Raw genomic sequence first — 17,608 nt, 5'->3', positions numbered from 1 at the left:
GAACTCATTAATACACCAAAATAATTACATCTATAGCATTATTCCCAATATCATTAAACTTGTGTAGATGATCTTGTTCCAAACAATCACCTCGCCACTGTTTTAGTATTATTTGTCTTACTTTATGTGTCAGCACCACTGTAATAGTTTTTTTTTAAACACTTAATTAATGTTAATCCTTGATGCAGTTTTTCTATTTCAGTCCTGTGTACTTTGTGCATCCTAAAGCAACACTTCCTGCCATTGTCTGTCAGACACAAGTGAAACACGCTCTCTCTTTCTCTCTCTCTCTCTCTCTCTCTCTCTACAAAACACACACACACACACACACACACACACACACACACACACACACACACACACACACACACACACAATCTCCACAACCTCCTCCCCTTGCCCAGAGCTTCTGGTGCAGGGGCAGCACTGCCAAAAAGTTACAGGGGGGATGATAGGGCAGAGCAACTGTGTCTTCTCTGAAAAAGAGAATTAGGGGGTGTGATTAAGAGAGAGAGAGAGAGAAAAAAATGCAAGCGAGATAGTTTGGCTCACGAGAGGAAGTGCAAGGCACAGAAAAGTCAGAGGGAAGCTCACTGTGTGAAGCAGTTGACTGTGACTCTCTTTGTCAGTGCACAGCCGGGGCTCCAGCGCTGCAGCACCACTCCCCTGTCAGAGCAGAAGCTATCTTCTCCCTGAGCCTCCCGGTCCGTCCCCCAGCTGCCTCTTTGATTGACTGGACTGCTGTGGACCAGCTCAGGAACCTCTCACTGAATGTCAGCACCCAAAACCGGTGAGATTTTGAACATTTTCACATAACAGATCCATCTGTCAAAGACTGTGCTAAAGTTGTGTCTTCTTCAGTGACTCTGTGTTTCCGGAAAGTGTGTCAATCTTTCATGTGATGAAGGAAGGTTTTTGGCTGTTCTGGCTGTGTTGCTAATGTGGACAGTTATGATAGGATCTGATCCAGTTGTTGCTTTGGTTCATCTTTGCTGTTACTCCTGGGAAATGGTCAATTTTGGTTTTGTACAGCAGTGAGAAGCTTGCTTTTGTTCAGCTACCCTAACACATCGTAATCTGTGCTTCAGATTCATGTACACATATAAAATGTACACGAGGAGCCTTGTGTGAGAAACAGAAACAAATAACTTGACTTCATTTTTCTGGTTTTGCTTGTTTGGTTTTGGAAGTGTTGTTTCTCAGGATGGGGAAGGGGAGAAAATTGGAAACAGAACCAACCCACCCCGGAGAGCTCGTCTGTCCACGAGAAGAATTAGAGTGCAGAGAGTGAGGAGGCACAAAGCAATAGTCCCTCACTGCAATTAGGGAGACAGGCACAGAGTGGTAGAGATGGAGAGGGAGACGACAGTGAAAGGTTAGAAAGAGGTTTGGTTGACAGGGAGAGTTAATCAAGTTGCTCTCACAACATCTGACTCTCCTCTGGACTGAATAAATGTCCTTTCAAGCAAGGACACTGCAGACAAGAAGCAAACATTGATATGTTAAATCCTGCATTAATTTTTTTACCCACAAATCGTTATATAGAAAACTCTGTATATCACATCTCCATTGCCACATGATTTAAAGCTGCGTTATTAGAAAGTAGGGTAAAAAGAAAGTTAGCAGTCATCTGTTTATAGCAGGTTTAGCTTTTCACCCCCTCTTCCTTGTTATTGTGCACTCTACATAAATCTTGCTGCATGACATGAAGTGCTGGCCTCAACCTCTGCTTGCTCTTTTTTCATTGAAAACACCAAACTTTTGCTCTATTTTTACTCTCATGTGCCGCTCCATTTTTAGACACCGGTCTCCGTGGTTTGTTGGACTGTAAATCAGACTTTAATTGCTCTGTGTCCTCTCCAAAAATAATGGAGCTATAATGATGACAGTCATAGTTTTGCTTGGACTTACTGCAACAATGAGCTGAGAATCTGTGTTTTAAGAAGTTGATTATTGGTAAAAGTTTGTCTTTGATGACTGTAAATCGGCTTTGTTTGGATTGGTTGGATTAAATGAGATATTTGAGATATATAGACTTTATTTTGGGGGACTTGTGGAAACACGTAGAACAAAATTATTCGTTGAGAAAATAATTTGTATATGAATCAATAATGAAAATAATTCAAAGTTGTAGCGCTACTGGGAATATATTGAAACCTGGAGCCATATTTAGTTAAGTTAGGGGAGAACAAAGAAATGTCCTGTGCTTAATTAGAAATCAGCCTGAGCAGCCAAACTGTAACTCGATGAGCTTGACGGTTTGTATTTGTGTCATTGTGATAAATGGTCAGACTTGTGTTTGTGTGGTTTGTAAAGGTCGAGGGGTGCCGGGTTAAGAGGCCACAGTTGGCTGGAAGTGGCCCTCTGGGACACACTAACTTTCCCTCTCTCAGATTCAGACTACAGCTCTGAGTGTGTATCGAAGATACAGAAGGATTACCGACAATGTTGTGTTTCATTTCTGAATATTCAACATTTGTCATGTGAATTAAGCTATCTTTAAAAATTTGAAGATATATCTCAAAAGAAGACATTCATTTTCCATGTAAGTCTCCTTCAATAACGGTTTTCTGAGAATGTTTTTAGGCTCTACTGTCCAATCAAAACTTTAAAGCTAGATAGATAGGTAGATAGTTACTTTATTAATCCCACAAGGGGAGGTTTTTTTTTTTTTTTTCCGCTACAGCAGCATTATAGGTACAGGTAAAGCAATAAAATAAAAAAATATTAAATATGAAAATGCACAATATATACAATAAAATAGAATAATATTAAATTAAACTAACTAAACAATAGTGCAAGGAATTAAGCAAGTAAACAACAGCCAACGGTATTATTGTTGGGTGATGGATTTGACCAGAGGTGAGTTATTGTATAGTCTGATAGCGGTGGGCAGGAATGATCTCCTGTATCTGTCCTTGTGACAGCGGTGCTGGATGAGTCTTTTGGAAAAAGTAAGCATCTTTGTTTACAATTACCAAATTGGATTTGCTCTGGTGCGTTACATTTTCCAAGTTGCTGAATGACATTAAAGTGTCTCTAAACACCAGAAATACAGACGTTAAAACCAGGTCACCTTTACTTAATTCTGTTCTGGTCTGAAGAGGCTTCTTCATGACAGGAAAGGTGGCAAACTGAAGTCAAATTAGCCCAAGGCGAGTGGTTGATTTACAAGACACGAGTGATTGGCCAGTTCTATCTTTAATATCCTAGCAGGCTGTTGTTTGTGTTCATTAATAAACAAATGAGACAGTCATTTATTTGAATACCACCATCTTGTGGAAAAGTACTTTTACTACAAGAATCTGAGCGGTGTAACTAGAGAGATTTAGAAATGACTTGTCTAGAGCTGGAAACCCCTACAAGCAAGAAATATAATACATTTCAAGGTTTCTGCTTTCTACGCACCTCTCTGTTTATATTATGACGCAGGCAGCAACATTGAATCCCACATCATAAAACCTTTTCAAAATTAAATTTCACAGCAGCTTCACCTCACAGGTTTGTTCAGGTTGATGATATATTAAAAGCTACAACTTTCCGAAGGTTTACACGTCGTTCTAAACTCTGTTTTGAACTTTTCCCACACGTGTTCACACGGGAGTGTGAGGGCGTCGTACAGCAACACTTTCCAGCATCACACTCAGTTTCCAGAGAAACTAGGCGAGCGCCGAGTGCTATCGCTCCTCTCTGTGGTTTCGCTTTGCTTTGCTGTTGGGAATGGAAATGCTTTAGAGGCGACCCGCCGCTGTGAGCAGCTTCCAGCACCCTCCAGCACCTTCGTGCTTCAAATGTCACCACACAGCTGTCAGCTCGAGCTTAGTGGAACCCATCTGAACACGTGCTATGTTTTTATCATACAGTTCATCAGACGAGTTCACATGTAAAACCACTGTTTTTATATATGAAATAGAACTTTGTTACTTTTGTTTCTTTGTACTTTAATTTGTTTCATTTATGAATACAAAAGGCAATGATATAAACATTTTTAGGTCAATGAAATTTCCTTCTTATTTCTGCATCCCACATGAACAGTTCAGAGCAGCGTCGGCAGTGTCTCTTTGCTGTGGTTGTTGTTTGTTACTTTTGAGCAGCAGAACAAGCTGTAAACACAACACTGACAATTTATCACCTTATAAAGTCATTGTGGTGAACATGTTTTGGACTCCACCGTCTGACTTTTTAGCTGCTCGAAGCTCGACTGTTTTTATTAGCTGTCCATGCCATGCTCGTGAATACATTAAACCAGGAGGTCAAAGGTCGAGGCTAGTGTGACCTCACAAAATCTGTTGTGGTCATAACTCAAGAATTGATCATTTAATTTTGAAAGATTTCACACAAACATATTACAACCATCACATTTTACAGCCCAAAGGTCAACTTTACTGTGGCATCAAAATGTCCTGCAAAAACCCTTTTCTCGCCATTATTTAACGCCATAACTCAGGAACAGAATGGGAGATTATGACCATATTTCACATTTGTTCAGACACTGAAGACACTAATCTTAGGTGTTGTAAAGATATTTAATATCTCCTGTATATACATGTTAGGATTAATAACATTACATATTATTAACATATATTATTAACATATATTATTAACATATATAACATAACATAACATAACATAACATATTTTTATAGCAGCTTATGAGCAGTTTCAGCAAAACCTATTAGTATATATTTTCACTCTGTTGCGAGAATACAAGCCTCATTGTGAAAACTGACAACGTGCACACACACAAACTGTCATTCATAGATAAACGAGGTGTGACCGGGATGTACTCTATTTTTAACATGGTTGCGAAGTGTGACCTGTACTTATCTATGGACATATGTCTAATCGGCTGACACCATTGGGTGTAACCATTGTACCCAAAAATTTACGCTACTGATTCAGAAAAGCACATCCTACCCCACTGCTATGTAAAGTGAGTGTATAAATACTGTGCTATTTTTCGTTCAACTTGGAGAACTTTGCAGTCTCACAAGCTATGAACTTCTCACCGTGCTGCATGTTAAATAAGGAAGTCAATCTACCTTCGATCCAAGCCTCACCTGTGACCAGTCTACTCAAGAAAAATCTTCCACAGTCTCCACCTTGAAACTGTGGTGATTGTATGGAGCTTTTGTGCTGTCGGGTTGAAGGTGTGAGAAGCATCCATGTTTTGGAGTTTGTAGCTTCTTTGCAGCAACATTCATATTTTAATTCATACATATTGTCTACTGTCAATCTGTTTTATTGGCCAAGCATGCAAGCAAATAAGAGGATTCTTTTAAAGTCTAAATATATTATACGAGTCTGGACAGATATGGATGTAAAATGCAACTTGACTGACTAGCAGAACCACACAATCACGAAAGTGTAATTCTAGTTGATACTGACAAAATATTAAATGCAGCTCTAAATGTTTGTTGTACCCTTATCAGTGCAATAGCATCATAGCAGGATTACTACAATTACTATTTCTAATTTAGTTGACTCTGTATGTCAATCTGGATGAGGTTTCTTTTGTTTCACTTCTTGAAGATCCTTAGGTTTTGTCCTGTTGTGAAATGAATGTAAAGACAAATTTGGGATTTTCTGCCATTTAAATCAAATTTAAGTGTACAACAAAATAAAAATGTAAAAAAAAATTAAATCATAGTTTCAAAACAGCAAGCGACTTTTCAAGCTAAAAGATATTAGAATAAAAGAAAAAAAAACTGTACGAATAAAATGGACACCGCGTTCACACCGTGTCTATAGCCGTTTGTGTGCATGTGGCTGTGTGTCTGTGTGTTTTCATAACATGTCTCTCGGTTCGTATTCTGTACGTGTCTGTCAGTGAGGATGACCCCCTGGATAGTAAAAAACAGATTATTGTTTGTGGATCCCCAGCTTGCACCCGTTACCAGGAAATCTGTCCGACTGATAACTCCACACATTCCACAGGTCCCAATAATATACTGTGGCATTTCCGTCCCGGACCCCTCCAATATCACGCACATTATTCAAATCAAACTGTCGGATGTCAGTGAAACAAATCACACTTTTACTGTGTGCAATCACAAAGGCTGCCGCTGGGCATTTGTTTTTGCAAGTGTGTCATTGCAGCTCTGGAGGCATGTCAACATTGGCTTTTGGCCGATGAGGCATCTTAATTATTAACGCCCCTCTCCTTTTCTGTCTCTAATCACTTTCTCACCCTCGCTATCTTTTCCTTGACTCTTTTCTTTTTTTCTTTCTTTCTGGCAGTATTCCCTGCAACTGCTGCTCCCTCCATCACCGTATGGCCTGACTGCATTCCTCTCATTCCTACCGGCTTCCTGTGACTGGAAGAGGAGTGAGCCCCACTGGCCACAAACCTCCACCTTGGAGTCCTACCCATGTATGCCATATTTATCTTTACTCTTCTCTCAGTTATTAAGATCTTCTTGCGGGTTTTGTAGGAAAATCGAGCCGCATTGAGATTCTGGGGGCGAGATTTTTGGGGATGACTTCTCCACAGCATCTCACTTATATTCTCATTTTAGTGCAAGGTGGGGATGTTTTTATTGAAGGGTCTAATGACTGTCCTTCTAGTCGAGTAACATGCCCGCACACAAATTCCAAAACATGCTACCAGCAGTGGCCCCGATGTAGTTATGATGAAAGATAAGAAGGAAGAGCTCTATCTGATAATGACAGACGTGGTAACACAAATACTAAGCAGTCTCATCATAGTTGATATTGTTTTCAATTTTATGCAGACCTAATGTTTGTTTTTGACATAGTTAATATGAATATAATGGCTCATGAAATTGTGATAAGTAAATACATCAATTTTTAGATATATAAATTTCCAGTGTCACTTTAGTCGCTACCGTTCCCAGGCCGTCTTTATATCTGCAATAGGAGAAGCTCTGTCTCTAGCATGTGCTGTTCAAAATGGAATGTTATGAGATTCAATTTGCTTGAACGTATCTCAAATTATTCTTGCCACAGTCAACCCCGTGACTGGGGGATAGACTGCTAAATCCTGCCAAGAGTACAGGGAAAAGACATACTGTTGTTGATAGCAGCTTTTTTTTCTCTCTCTCTTTAACTCAGGCCACAATTTTCCCCTTAGGTATACAATTTAACTTAACAATGGCAAACGCACCAACTCCCTCATAAGGCCAGGAAGATCTAAGTCACATGGAATAAAAAACTAACAAAAAACAGGGCCGTTTTCACCATCTTTTATTAGTTGTATTCTCTAAGATTTGTTTGTCTTCATGGATCCAATGATGTTGACCTTATTTGGCAGAGCAGGGTGAGGAGACTGAAAGACATAGAAAGACTTCAGTTTGGAAGAGGACATGTGAGGATGAGCAACATTGAGTAAATGAATAGTAAATATCATGAGCATACATGTGAAATAAAATAGGATTTTGTGGTTCAGGGAGATTCAAAAAATACCTTTGGGTTCACGTAGGTATGTGTCAGATCCTGTACAAGTGTGTATATATATATGTGCATACATTCTCTGAGGGCTCGACAGCACCCTCCTGAATGAAACAAATCAAATGTGCTATAAAATGGAAATTAAAAATCACAGGGTTTGAGACCTTCCTCTTTTACATATGCCGCTGTGGTTTACTAATCATTTTCAGAGCCGTGCTTAGATTTTTGGCCAGTTTGTTCTGAGCTCTTTTGACCACTTCCCTTAAAATTGTCCTGTCTGACAGGACAATCAGAACCACAACCAGATGTTGCATTGTTTAAAGATAGACTTTGTGTAAAACTTGAAAAGTAAAATATCCAAATAAGTCCTCCTTACTGACTGCACAGTATGATCATGAACCAAAACAAGAGGACAAGAGTGATGGGGGAGTTGCACTGTGTTAATCTACATGTCCATAGTTAGCTCATCATAACTTTGGAAATATTTCAGCTCTTTGTTTGTGTCCTCCTCTTGTAGTCAGCATGGTGGGCGGGTAAATTCATTATATGTATTCAATTTGTGTCCCTGAACGTAGCTGATAAACACCTGCCGGTTTTTATAATGTCAACACTTAGTGACAGTGGTTATTCACTGTGGCTTCACTTAAATCATTGCTATTTCCGTAGGGATCTGTGGTGTGTCTGTTGTGACCTCATGAAAAGTGACTCATCCTTTTGTCTTATCTCACCTCTTGCTGTACCTGTATTTCTGCATTTCTGGAAGAGAAACTAAGTAACCAAACATTTATTTGTTTTCCACCACATTTTTATTGGATGGCTGTAGATGCTGGCCTTTTTCATTGATGACACTTTGACATGTCATAAAAAGAAAAGCACCAGTGTCTATTAAAATTAATGTCAGTTAAATTCCATTTACTGTGTTGCTGCTTCAGTTTTAGGGTCCTGGTATTGTTCATGCAAACACTGTTATGGTTTACAGGGATAGAATGGAGCCACAGTTAAAATCTTAAGTAACACACCTTTGCTTTCCCTATGATAATGATCATGTCCTATTTTTTTTTTAACTTTACAATTACGATTTTTTTTTTTTTAAATTAACATAGAGACAGGCTTATAAAATATTAATGTTGTCAGTTACCAAAACTCTAAGATTTAGTCTACTATAAAAAAAAAAACAACAACGATTTGCTGTGGACCAACTATACAATTTAGATGCGTCACATTTAATTTGGATTATTATGTTTTCTTTTCTTGACTAACTTTAATTTTTAATACAGTAAGTGGTGAAAACTACCTAAATACATTTACTCAAGTCCTATACTTAACTGCAATTTTGAAGTACTTGTACTTAAGTATTTTTACATGATGCTAGTTTATACTTTCACTGCACTATTTTTTCCTGTTCCACTACATTTATTTGACAGTTTTAGTTACTTTAAAGATGAAGATTTGACACAATGGATGATATAACTTTTAAAGTTATAGCTTTTGAAATACAACACATGGTTCAAGATTAAACCTGTGGTTTCCAACTTTCCAAAAATCAGTGAGTAGTCAGTCACATTTCAGATGTCTGAGTTAACAGCTCCACCTAATGATTTTTCCCTTTTCCTAAACTTCTCAAATGGTTTCATTTTAATGAATGATCCAACATATATCTCACCAAAAATCAAAGATTAGAGAAACAGTCCAAAAACTGAAAAAAGATGTGTATCAGAACTTTGTTTTCTTCTTTGTTCTCCAAATAATCATCTCATGAAACGGACTAAATATAGCAGATCTGGTCATTTTAATGTCTTTTTTTTTTTTTAACTGATTAAAAAAGATTAAAGAAGTACTTATCTACTGTTGACCATTTTTAAGTGGGGCTGGTTATGATTTTTGAAGCCAGATGTGAAGCGGAAGGTGCGCAGCAAAACACAGTCCGTAAACATCCTTACCCAGCTGAGTGCGGCAGATGGAGCCCTCTGACCAGCAGCGCGCACGCGGATGAAAGTGAGACTTCCAGCTGGTTTTATCAGTTTCACCGCCGACACACAAACTCAGTGAGGAGGAGACAGATAAATGGAAAGTAGCCCTCGGTGACGGCGGACGGTCCTCCTCTTCCTCAGGTTAATTACCGACACATGTTGAAGAGCTCAGGTTAGTTTACAGCTCTGACAGCGGCGCGTGCTGACGGTTGGAAAACAACGCTTTTCATATTATTACAAAAAAACGGTTAAAATAACGACCAGTTTAGTCCAAAAAACAACTCCGAAGATGACAAGAATAGACTGTCGGACGTCGTTTGCATCCGTTTTTTCTGTTGTCTGATTTCCTACAGCTGCTTTAAAACTGGCTTTCAGTCCGTCCGGTGTCGCATGAAATTCAAAATACGTCGCTTTTCAACACCACTTCAAAAAGGTAGGCGTTGTTTTCTCCGTAAAGTAGCTAGCAAACTACTTTCAAACACTTTGTTGACAAATGTCTTCACTGACACCGCTTTCTTATTCACAGGATCGCATGTCAGCTGAATAACGTGCTGTGTTTACTCAGTTTTGTGGTGTACATGTAATTTAAATGTGCAGCTTCCTGCCATAGACACTGCTTTATTCATGTTTTCCTACTTCTGGCTTGTGTCCAAAATCTGCAGGTGTAAAGTGTCACCTGGCTGAGATTTTCAAAGCGAGATGGTTGTCAATTACACTTCAAGAAAATGCTGGTGTCACAATTTATTTTAAAAAAAAATGATATGTGTTACTGTGACCATGACACCAGAGTATACCTACCTTACCTGCATGAATTGGCTGTGTAACACCAGGTGCCCTGGTAATTACCCTAATCTGACAGCCAGCATGACTATTTTAAAGTGATAAATGGAGTACATAATTGTGCAATTATGGTATTAGGGCCTCATTGTTCATGCTGGTGTAGAATTTCCTAGTGGATTTATTTCTGCCCACAATTGGAAAAGCCCAAATCATTCATTACATGGCAACAAATGTTTGTTTTTTGTGACCTCGGTGTGGGCAGTTCTGTGAGTGTGCTGTATTATGACAGAAGTCGTAAAAATTGTTCAATCCCACCCAAGCCCCTTGAAAATTAAAAGACACACACACACACACCATAGCAGCCATGCGTGGTATAATGTTCTCATGTGTCCAGGTTCGCTCTCTCAGCACGGGATGAGGTCATAGCCTCAGTGCCATTGCAGAGATAAAGTTACATTAGTTTTATGTGGGCCATGCCAAAGGAATCGACACCACCTACACTCCTCTGCTCCACTCTGTTGCCTTTTAGATTTCTCCAAAACGCCTTAGTTTCTTTTATTTCCTATCATAATTTCTAATATCTACCTGTGTGCTTTTCTTTGTATGTTTACATTGCATCACTGAAACAAGAATTGTATCATTCTTTATGTACCATATGTCTATGTCCATGGCTGAAAGTTCAAGTGACCTCTCACCACCTTAGCCTGCATTCAGTTGCCTTTTTCTCATTCAATTGGCATCAGCTGCCAGTCACGCCTTGGCTTAACTAGTTGTAAGAAATGCTCGCTATTCATAAAATTCTTATCAGACTGTTGCATTGTGATGGGGGTTGTGAGCAGTCAGTGTTGTTTTGACTTACTCTCGAGGCTGGGATTCACTTTGCATTGTGGGTAGCCCTCTAATAGTAATCCACAGTTATTTAAAACGCAGAAGATGATCATGTACATTCAGAGTGTTTTCTTTTCACTCAGCCCATCGTGTGGTTTGACACAAATACTGTAAGGAAACAGGTGTGCTTGTTGTTTTAGTTTTCTTTTGCTGTGAGTGTGCGTTCGAGTTGGCTTAGAACAGCCTTTAATGTAGATTTAGTTATTTGATTTTAGCGAACCTTAAATTTTGAATTTGAAATCCTTATCTCCATTGAATGCAATTTATTTTTGTCTTTCTCTCTGTTATAGTTGATTGTAAGGCTGGAAGATTGTTTTCATGATCTAATTGATAATTTTCTTGATGAATGTCAGAAAGTATCAAAAAATGTCCCAGTTTAATATTCCAGAGTCCAAGATAATGTACTCCGATTGCTTTTTCTTTTTTTTTTATCTGCCACTCAGTCCAAAATCCAAACATATTCAATTTCCAATTGTACAATATGTCTTTCTTGAAAAATAACTAAAAGGATTGATCAATTATCAAAGTATATGTGGACTAATTTTCCGCTGATTGACTACTTAATAAATTATTGGTGGGCCACAGACGCGATCACCATTGTGTTACCTCATTCAGCAATGGACAGTGACTTAACAGACAGGACATTCATTAGTTTCAATCATAAACAATGAATTGATTGTCACAATAGTTGCCAATTAATTTTTACTGTCAAAGGATGGTCAATGATTTCAGCCCTACGTGTGAGCCATTTTATTCTTATTAAGAGGACATTAAACATTCAGTGGAATGTTTTATTTTCATGTTGCATACTGCATGGATGACTAAGCTGACCAGGGACCTTCCACCACCAGGATTAATCACTTATTTCCAGCATGTTGTGTCAGTGGTTTGACCAAAGTTGAGTAAACTGAAAGAAAAGCGTGTTTTTCTTATCCCTCGATTGAACACGGATAGACTTCCACATTTATAAATGAAGCAGAGCAAAGACAAAGACATATTTAGTCATCAGATATCCATTCTCTGTATACCTGATTTGCTGTGGTGTAGTTGTGAAAGGGAATATCAACCTTTTCCCAGGACAGATAACCTTTAAAAGTCCCCAGTGTTCTCCCACTGTGCGCCACAGCAGCACACTCACAATAGGGACAGTGTTCTGCACCAGCCAGAGCCCCAGATCACATTTCCTGTTCCTGATTTAAGATCAACTCAGCTGACTACTGATATACTCTGCTCCTCAAAAACACAGCAACAGCACCATCCCTCTGCTGTGTATCGCGTGCGTGTGTGTGTGTGTGTGTGTGTGTGTGTGTGTGTGTGTGTGTGTGTGTGTGTGTGTGTGTGTGTGTGTGTGTGTGTGTGTGAGAGAGTGTGAGATAGTGTGTGAGAGAGCAAAATAATTGAAGGTATTGGGGAATGAACAAAGTTCAAACCAAAGTAACAGTAACTTTATCAAAACCAGCAGTAAAATCTGGCCAGTACAGAAGACCGTAACCTTATTCTTACTGACTGCAGGGTGTATTTGAAACAAAGAAGCCCTTCTGTGTACACAGTCTTCTTACCTAGTGTGCAATAACAGACAGTGATGAACAGTATAAAGCAGACTCACGGGTGATTCACGTACAGTAGGAAGTTGATATGAAAACCTGTTTTCTCAGTCAAATCATGCAGGTGCTGAATGTTTACATGTAAAAAAACAAAATATGCCAATGTATTTGTTGGTGACCACTGACCTGAATCAGTCCATGCTCAGATGATCAGTCAGTTTCTTTTGAAGTATGTAAAGGAAGTCAGCTGGTGGTCCCGTTTGGTCAAATGGTGACTCGTGTCTTTATTTGCATAATTGAGAGTAACGTTAATGTGAATTATCACATTGTGTGTGTGGCAGGTTTGAATTTGGGGTAGTGTTGATGTACTATATAACCACTCTCTGCTATGAATGACAAACACCTCCCAGGTCAAGAAAGCAGAACACGCATATCATCTGAGTGCGTATGTTCTTGGGCATCACAAAGTTCATCACTCATGGCAGTCTTATGACAGCACGCTAGGCTAAATTTAGCCCTGTTTTCCTCTGCTAAAAACGAAGACCCCTTGGTACACACGGGGGAAATAATGGAGCCATTTCAACAGTTGCCAGTTTTTTGTCTGTGAGAAATAAAGCTTGAGAACCTCGCTAAAGACCATGCTAGCTTGTGATATTCTCTCATATACACACAGTGAGCTGGAGACTTCTCACCTTTTCTAGGGCCCGCCTCAGGAACACGACATCGAGAGAAGCCTTATAACTCTCTGACCTCTGAACTTTTGGACTAAAAGAGTGTCAGGAACGGTACAAAACAATGCTGATGACTATGACACAGAGAACCAGATGGTAAAGGAACCTCGTATGTGCTTGTGCTATTACCCTGCTGAAGTGTAGGAGCGTATAGTTTATGTCTTGGCATAATATGTTTTACTTCACAGGTCTTGGTGAAAAAGAAAATGCAGTATGTGTTACAGAGTTCACTGCACTACTCAACAAATGATAGACATCTGACAATGACATTTAGACCACAGATTTCTTTGCAAGACAAAACTTTGAGAAGTATTCCTCAGATTTTGTTATTAAGTGCACATTTTTTATGACATTTTATAGCGAAATATTAACAAATCAGCAAATATAACAAAAGTATTAGATCAAGATGAGTGAGAGTCAAACATACTTGGAAAAAGAGGCCAATAAACATTTATGAACTGCACTTTCTATACACATATCTGACAACCACATATACTGTATTTCAGCACTGGAAAAATTAAAATGATCCACTATCATCAATTTACCAATCGTGGTTGGCCGTAGAAAACTTCCATATTCACATTAATTTGCGGTACGTCTGAGGCTCAAGTTACTGACAGACACACGCCATACACATACAGAAGCATGTGTGGGCAATTGGCAATGCTATTAATACACTTATAACCACATACACATGCCACACACTCATAAAAACAAGTGGTGTGATGCTATTAATATGTCGAGAAAAGAGCAATGCACAAACTCGGGGTCCTCAAACACGTGCACGTTGCATGATTACACATCATAAGACAAGTGTTTACTGACAGGTGACACTAAAAATACACTGGCATGGTTTTACATCTCCTGAAACTTGCACACAGAGCCTCAGTGTTCCTCAAGAAGAAACAAATGGGCACTATAAATACACTGGCACCGATACACGCCAGCGCCTATCCACTGATACACATGCACACACACTCTCAACTGTCACACAAGCAGATCGTACTTATGCAAACACAAAGACCTGCTGTGTACACTCACAAGAAACAACTGCAAGCTATTAATATCGCGGCATGCATAGGATGGACACACTCAAGCACACACACACACACGGGGATGAACACATAAGGAGATTGATACTCCAGCTGCTCGGAAGCAGAGGGACAGAATGTGCCCAGCAGCTGTGGATTCCTATAAACGAAGGGACGGGGGAGGGACAGAGAAAAGGACGGAGGGATAGGTGGCAGCTAGGAGGGACTGCTCAAAGTGGCCAACATGGGGAAGGAGCTGTCGTACAATTACTTTTGTGTGTACGACTGGGTCTATTAATAAAGAGCTGAGTGTAAACATTTACATTTAGAGGCATGCTTGATATCTAATTGGAAACTATATTAATGTGTTTTATATTTAATGCAACATTTTGTCTCTGAACTTTGTCTCTTTCTGCTTTGTTGCTCATCTAACCAAGCTTGCAACTGGCCTGCTGCAAGTGTTTATGTATACTGTACAGTAAATAGCACTTAACCTCGTGTGACTTCCAGACTTTACTTCATCCAATACCACTGTGGAAGTTCACGCTCTTGTCCAACCGTAAACAAAGCACATTTTTTGCCACAGTGTGGATATAAATACGGCCGAAGGATATCTGTGACTGTCTCAAACTGCAGAGAGGAGCCAGTGAAGCCATTCAACCAAAATAGCAGCTTCTGCTTGCCTAAATGAACCAAGAGGATGTTATGGTGCAGACTAACTTTAGAAACAGGAAGTCACTGTTTCTTTGTGAGAGTGTGTGTCTGTGTGAGTGTGCGCGCTCCAGTAAAGTCTATGCATGTGTGCAGGTGTGGCCATGGTGTGTGTTTGTGTCGGTGCTACAGTGTGTTGCTGCTGAGGGCCCACAGAAAGAGGATGGTGGTTGTGAAACGAATGTGCTATTACAGAAACCAGAAGTTTGTCTCTTTGCTATTTATAGCATCACAACGCTCAAAAGAGAGAGAGAGAAGCATGCACACAGATCTTATCATGAGGCACTTCTCCTTATTTTTTTTATTTTTTTAAATGTTCCAGATTTTGTCTCTTATCATATGTTTCTTGTATTTTCAGAGCATATTTGAAGAACAAAATCAAATTTAGGCTAAAAATATGTTTACTATCGCTTTCCTTTTTTGTAATGTGATGTTAAAACAAGTGTGTTCTGTATATGTTGTCTCTTTTTGAAGATTTGGTAATATAAGAAGTAATCAGGAGCTTTTGAAACCCTTCGGGGTCAGGGAAGGAGAAACCTTAACTGTTTCGTTGGCTCTTTGAATGCACAATGCAGTGACCAAGCTAGTTTTGTGTCTAGTCATATAATGAGTTACACTGTAACTCTGCTTAAAGTAACAGCGTCAGTACAAAAATCAAAACCTATTTGTTTTTAAGTGTGGCTTGTCTGTAAAATTGTCTAAAAATGTGGGATAAAATACAAAAACGTCCGCCGGCGTAAACAGTGTTTCTCTGGGAGGACATGCATTGTACGGTCAAATTGTTCAAAGTGAGTAGACGTCAGACACGCATGCTTGTTGCAGAATGGTATTTGCTGTTTTCTCTGTCTAAATATGCCACAGGTGTTTTTTTCTCCGTTTAGATGAGAGAAGTAGCTGATCATTTCCTTTCTGTGTGGGGAGTTGACTTGTTTGGCGATCATGTGAGAGTGTTTGCAGATACAGACAGAGTCCCCATCACCACAACCACCACCGTCCCGCTCCTCAAGTGATTGTCTGATTTCCTTTGAAAACACACATTTTTTTCAGGTTATACATGCTGTGCTGCTGTAACTTGTACTTCCTGTTGCAACTTTCAATTTTGTATAACATAAATTTTTTTTTTTAAAAACATCTGAAACTTAAAGAAAATCAAGCCCCATATACTTCAGCAGTGTTGCATAATATACAGTCACGCAGGCAGAAACCGGCTGCAGTATCTCTGAGAGTTTTTCTCTGGCTTCCTTGCGTTACCTGTTAAGGTAGGAATCCAGTGATGCAGGAAAACTGTCCAGAGCAAATTGCGGACATACATTTTTTTAACAAGAGGTTTTTTGTCTTGTGTCTCCTTTTGTTTGTACCATGCGGGAAATTATCATGCGTCAAAATTTTTGCTGTCACTGATGCTTGTCTGTCTTTCAGTTTTTCTCTGTCACACATCCAGCAAATACGAAAGCACAAGGCTGTCAACAACAAAGGGTGTTATTTGGGATTCGATGTTGGGTGATCAAGCAACAATATTGAAACCTCTTGGCTTGAACCTCTTGTTTTTTTGTTTTGTTTTGTTTTTTTCATGTCCTGCTGTGTGTAGAGTCTCACACAATCAGCAGTAAGAAGAGCGTGGGAATGTTTTCTTCTTCAGAGGAATTCCGTCAACTCAGAATGTCTTCACGGACATGATTATTTCCCTCTCTGTCTGTCAATCATGCTGTTAGGAATGACTTTGACAGGGAGGCAGTTCAGTAGGACTTATTTGTAGCCTGCCTATCGAGTTGTGTTTTGGGCTGGTTTGTTGCACATCTTAAAAATAATCTGATAACTTCGCTCCACTTTACGGACCATAAATAAACCCCCGCTTACAGGGTTTCTGGGAGTCGTGTTGATGACTTTTTTCAGGTGGTGCAGTAAATTTCCACATCTTTCCCTCCCTCCCACTGTCCCTCCACCCCAGAGGGAGCAAGGTGTCTCCTTCCATACTGTATCTGTCTACACCTTTGTATCAATACCGAAACATTCTTCACCACATTTATTGGTTTCAGGTGTCAGTCACATCGACACATGAAAACAGTTTCAAGTTACCTGCGAGCTCGCTTATGCTATTTTTATTTTTGTAATTTTTTTTTTTTTTTTTTTTCACCAAACTTGAGAAAAAACTTAAGCTGATGTTTTCTCACAACCAGTTCTTATTAGCCTTTGTTTCTGTGTTATCTTATGTCGGTCATGTCATCAGGCCCACATAGTGCCATACATGCAACGTTTAAAGCATCCGTGGTGAAAAGTAAAGTCTCTCCCAGATTTGTACAGTGGCCTCTGGATTGCATAAATTCAATTCAATTCAACTTTATTTATATAGCGCCAAATCACAACATAGGTTATTTCATGGCACTTAACACATTAAAGTCCTTACAGCAAGATGTTACAATATTATAGAGAAACCCAACAATTCAACAATTCCCACATAAGCTAGGAGGGAAAAAAAACTCTCCTCTGTAAGGGAGAAAAACCTCCAACAGAGGGAAGGAAAAACTCCCTCTTAACAGGAAGAA

The 17,608-nt window shown here is 39.3% G+C and overlaps 1 protein-coding gene across 5 annotated transcripts in view; it reads left to right on the top strand.

Moving 5' to 3' along the window:
- Positions 1-457: 457 nt before the first annotated feature.
- The window catches only part of LOC138203105 (histone deacetylase 7-like), a 42,580-nt gene continuing 25,429 nt past the window's right edge, over positions 458-17,608 (top strand). Inside the window, exons 1-2 of one of the 5 annotated variants that reach the window (XM_069157737.1) lie at positions 753-790; positions 6,241-6,373. Coding sequence is in view for 3 of the 5 variants with exons in the window: in XM_069157709.1 (XP_069013810.1) it covers positions 9,771-9,813 (43 nt within the window). In the remaining 2 variants the exon portion in view is untranslated. Of the gene's footprint in view, positions 791-6,240; positions 6,374-9,490; positions 9,553-9,731; positions 9,814-17,608 lie in introns of those variants that run through there. The other 4 variants (XM_069157718.1, XM_069157746.1, XM_069157727.1 and 1 more) reach the window with 4 other exon arrangements.

Source organism: Embiotoca jacksoni, unplaced genomic scaffold (genome assembly GCF_022577435.1).
Source record: "Embiotoca jacksoni isolate LCO1_2020_lvr unplaced genomic scaffold, fEmbJac1.0.p SCAF_1, whole genome shotgun sequence".
In the NCBI taxonomy this organism is placed as follows: Eukaryota; Metazoa; Chordata; class Actinopteri; family Embiotocidae; genus Embiotoca; species Embiotoca jacksoni.
This window is presented reverse-complemented; position numbering and strand designations above follow the sequence as displayed.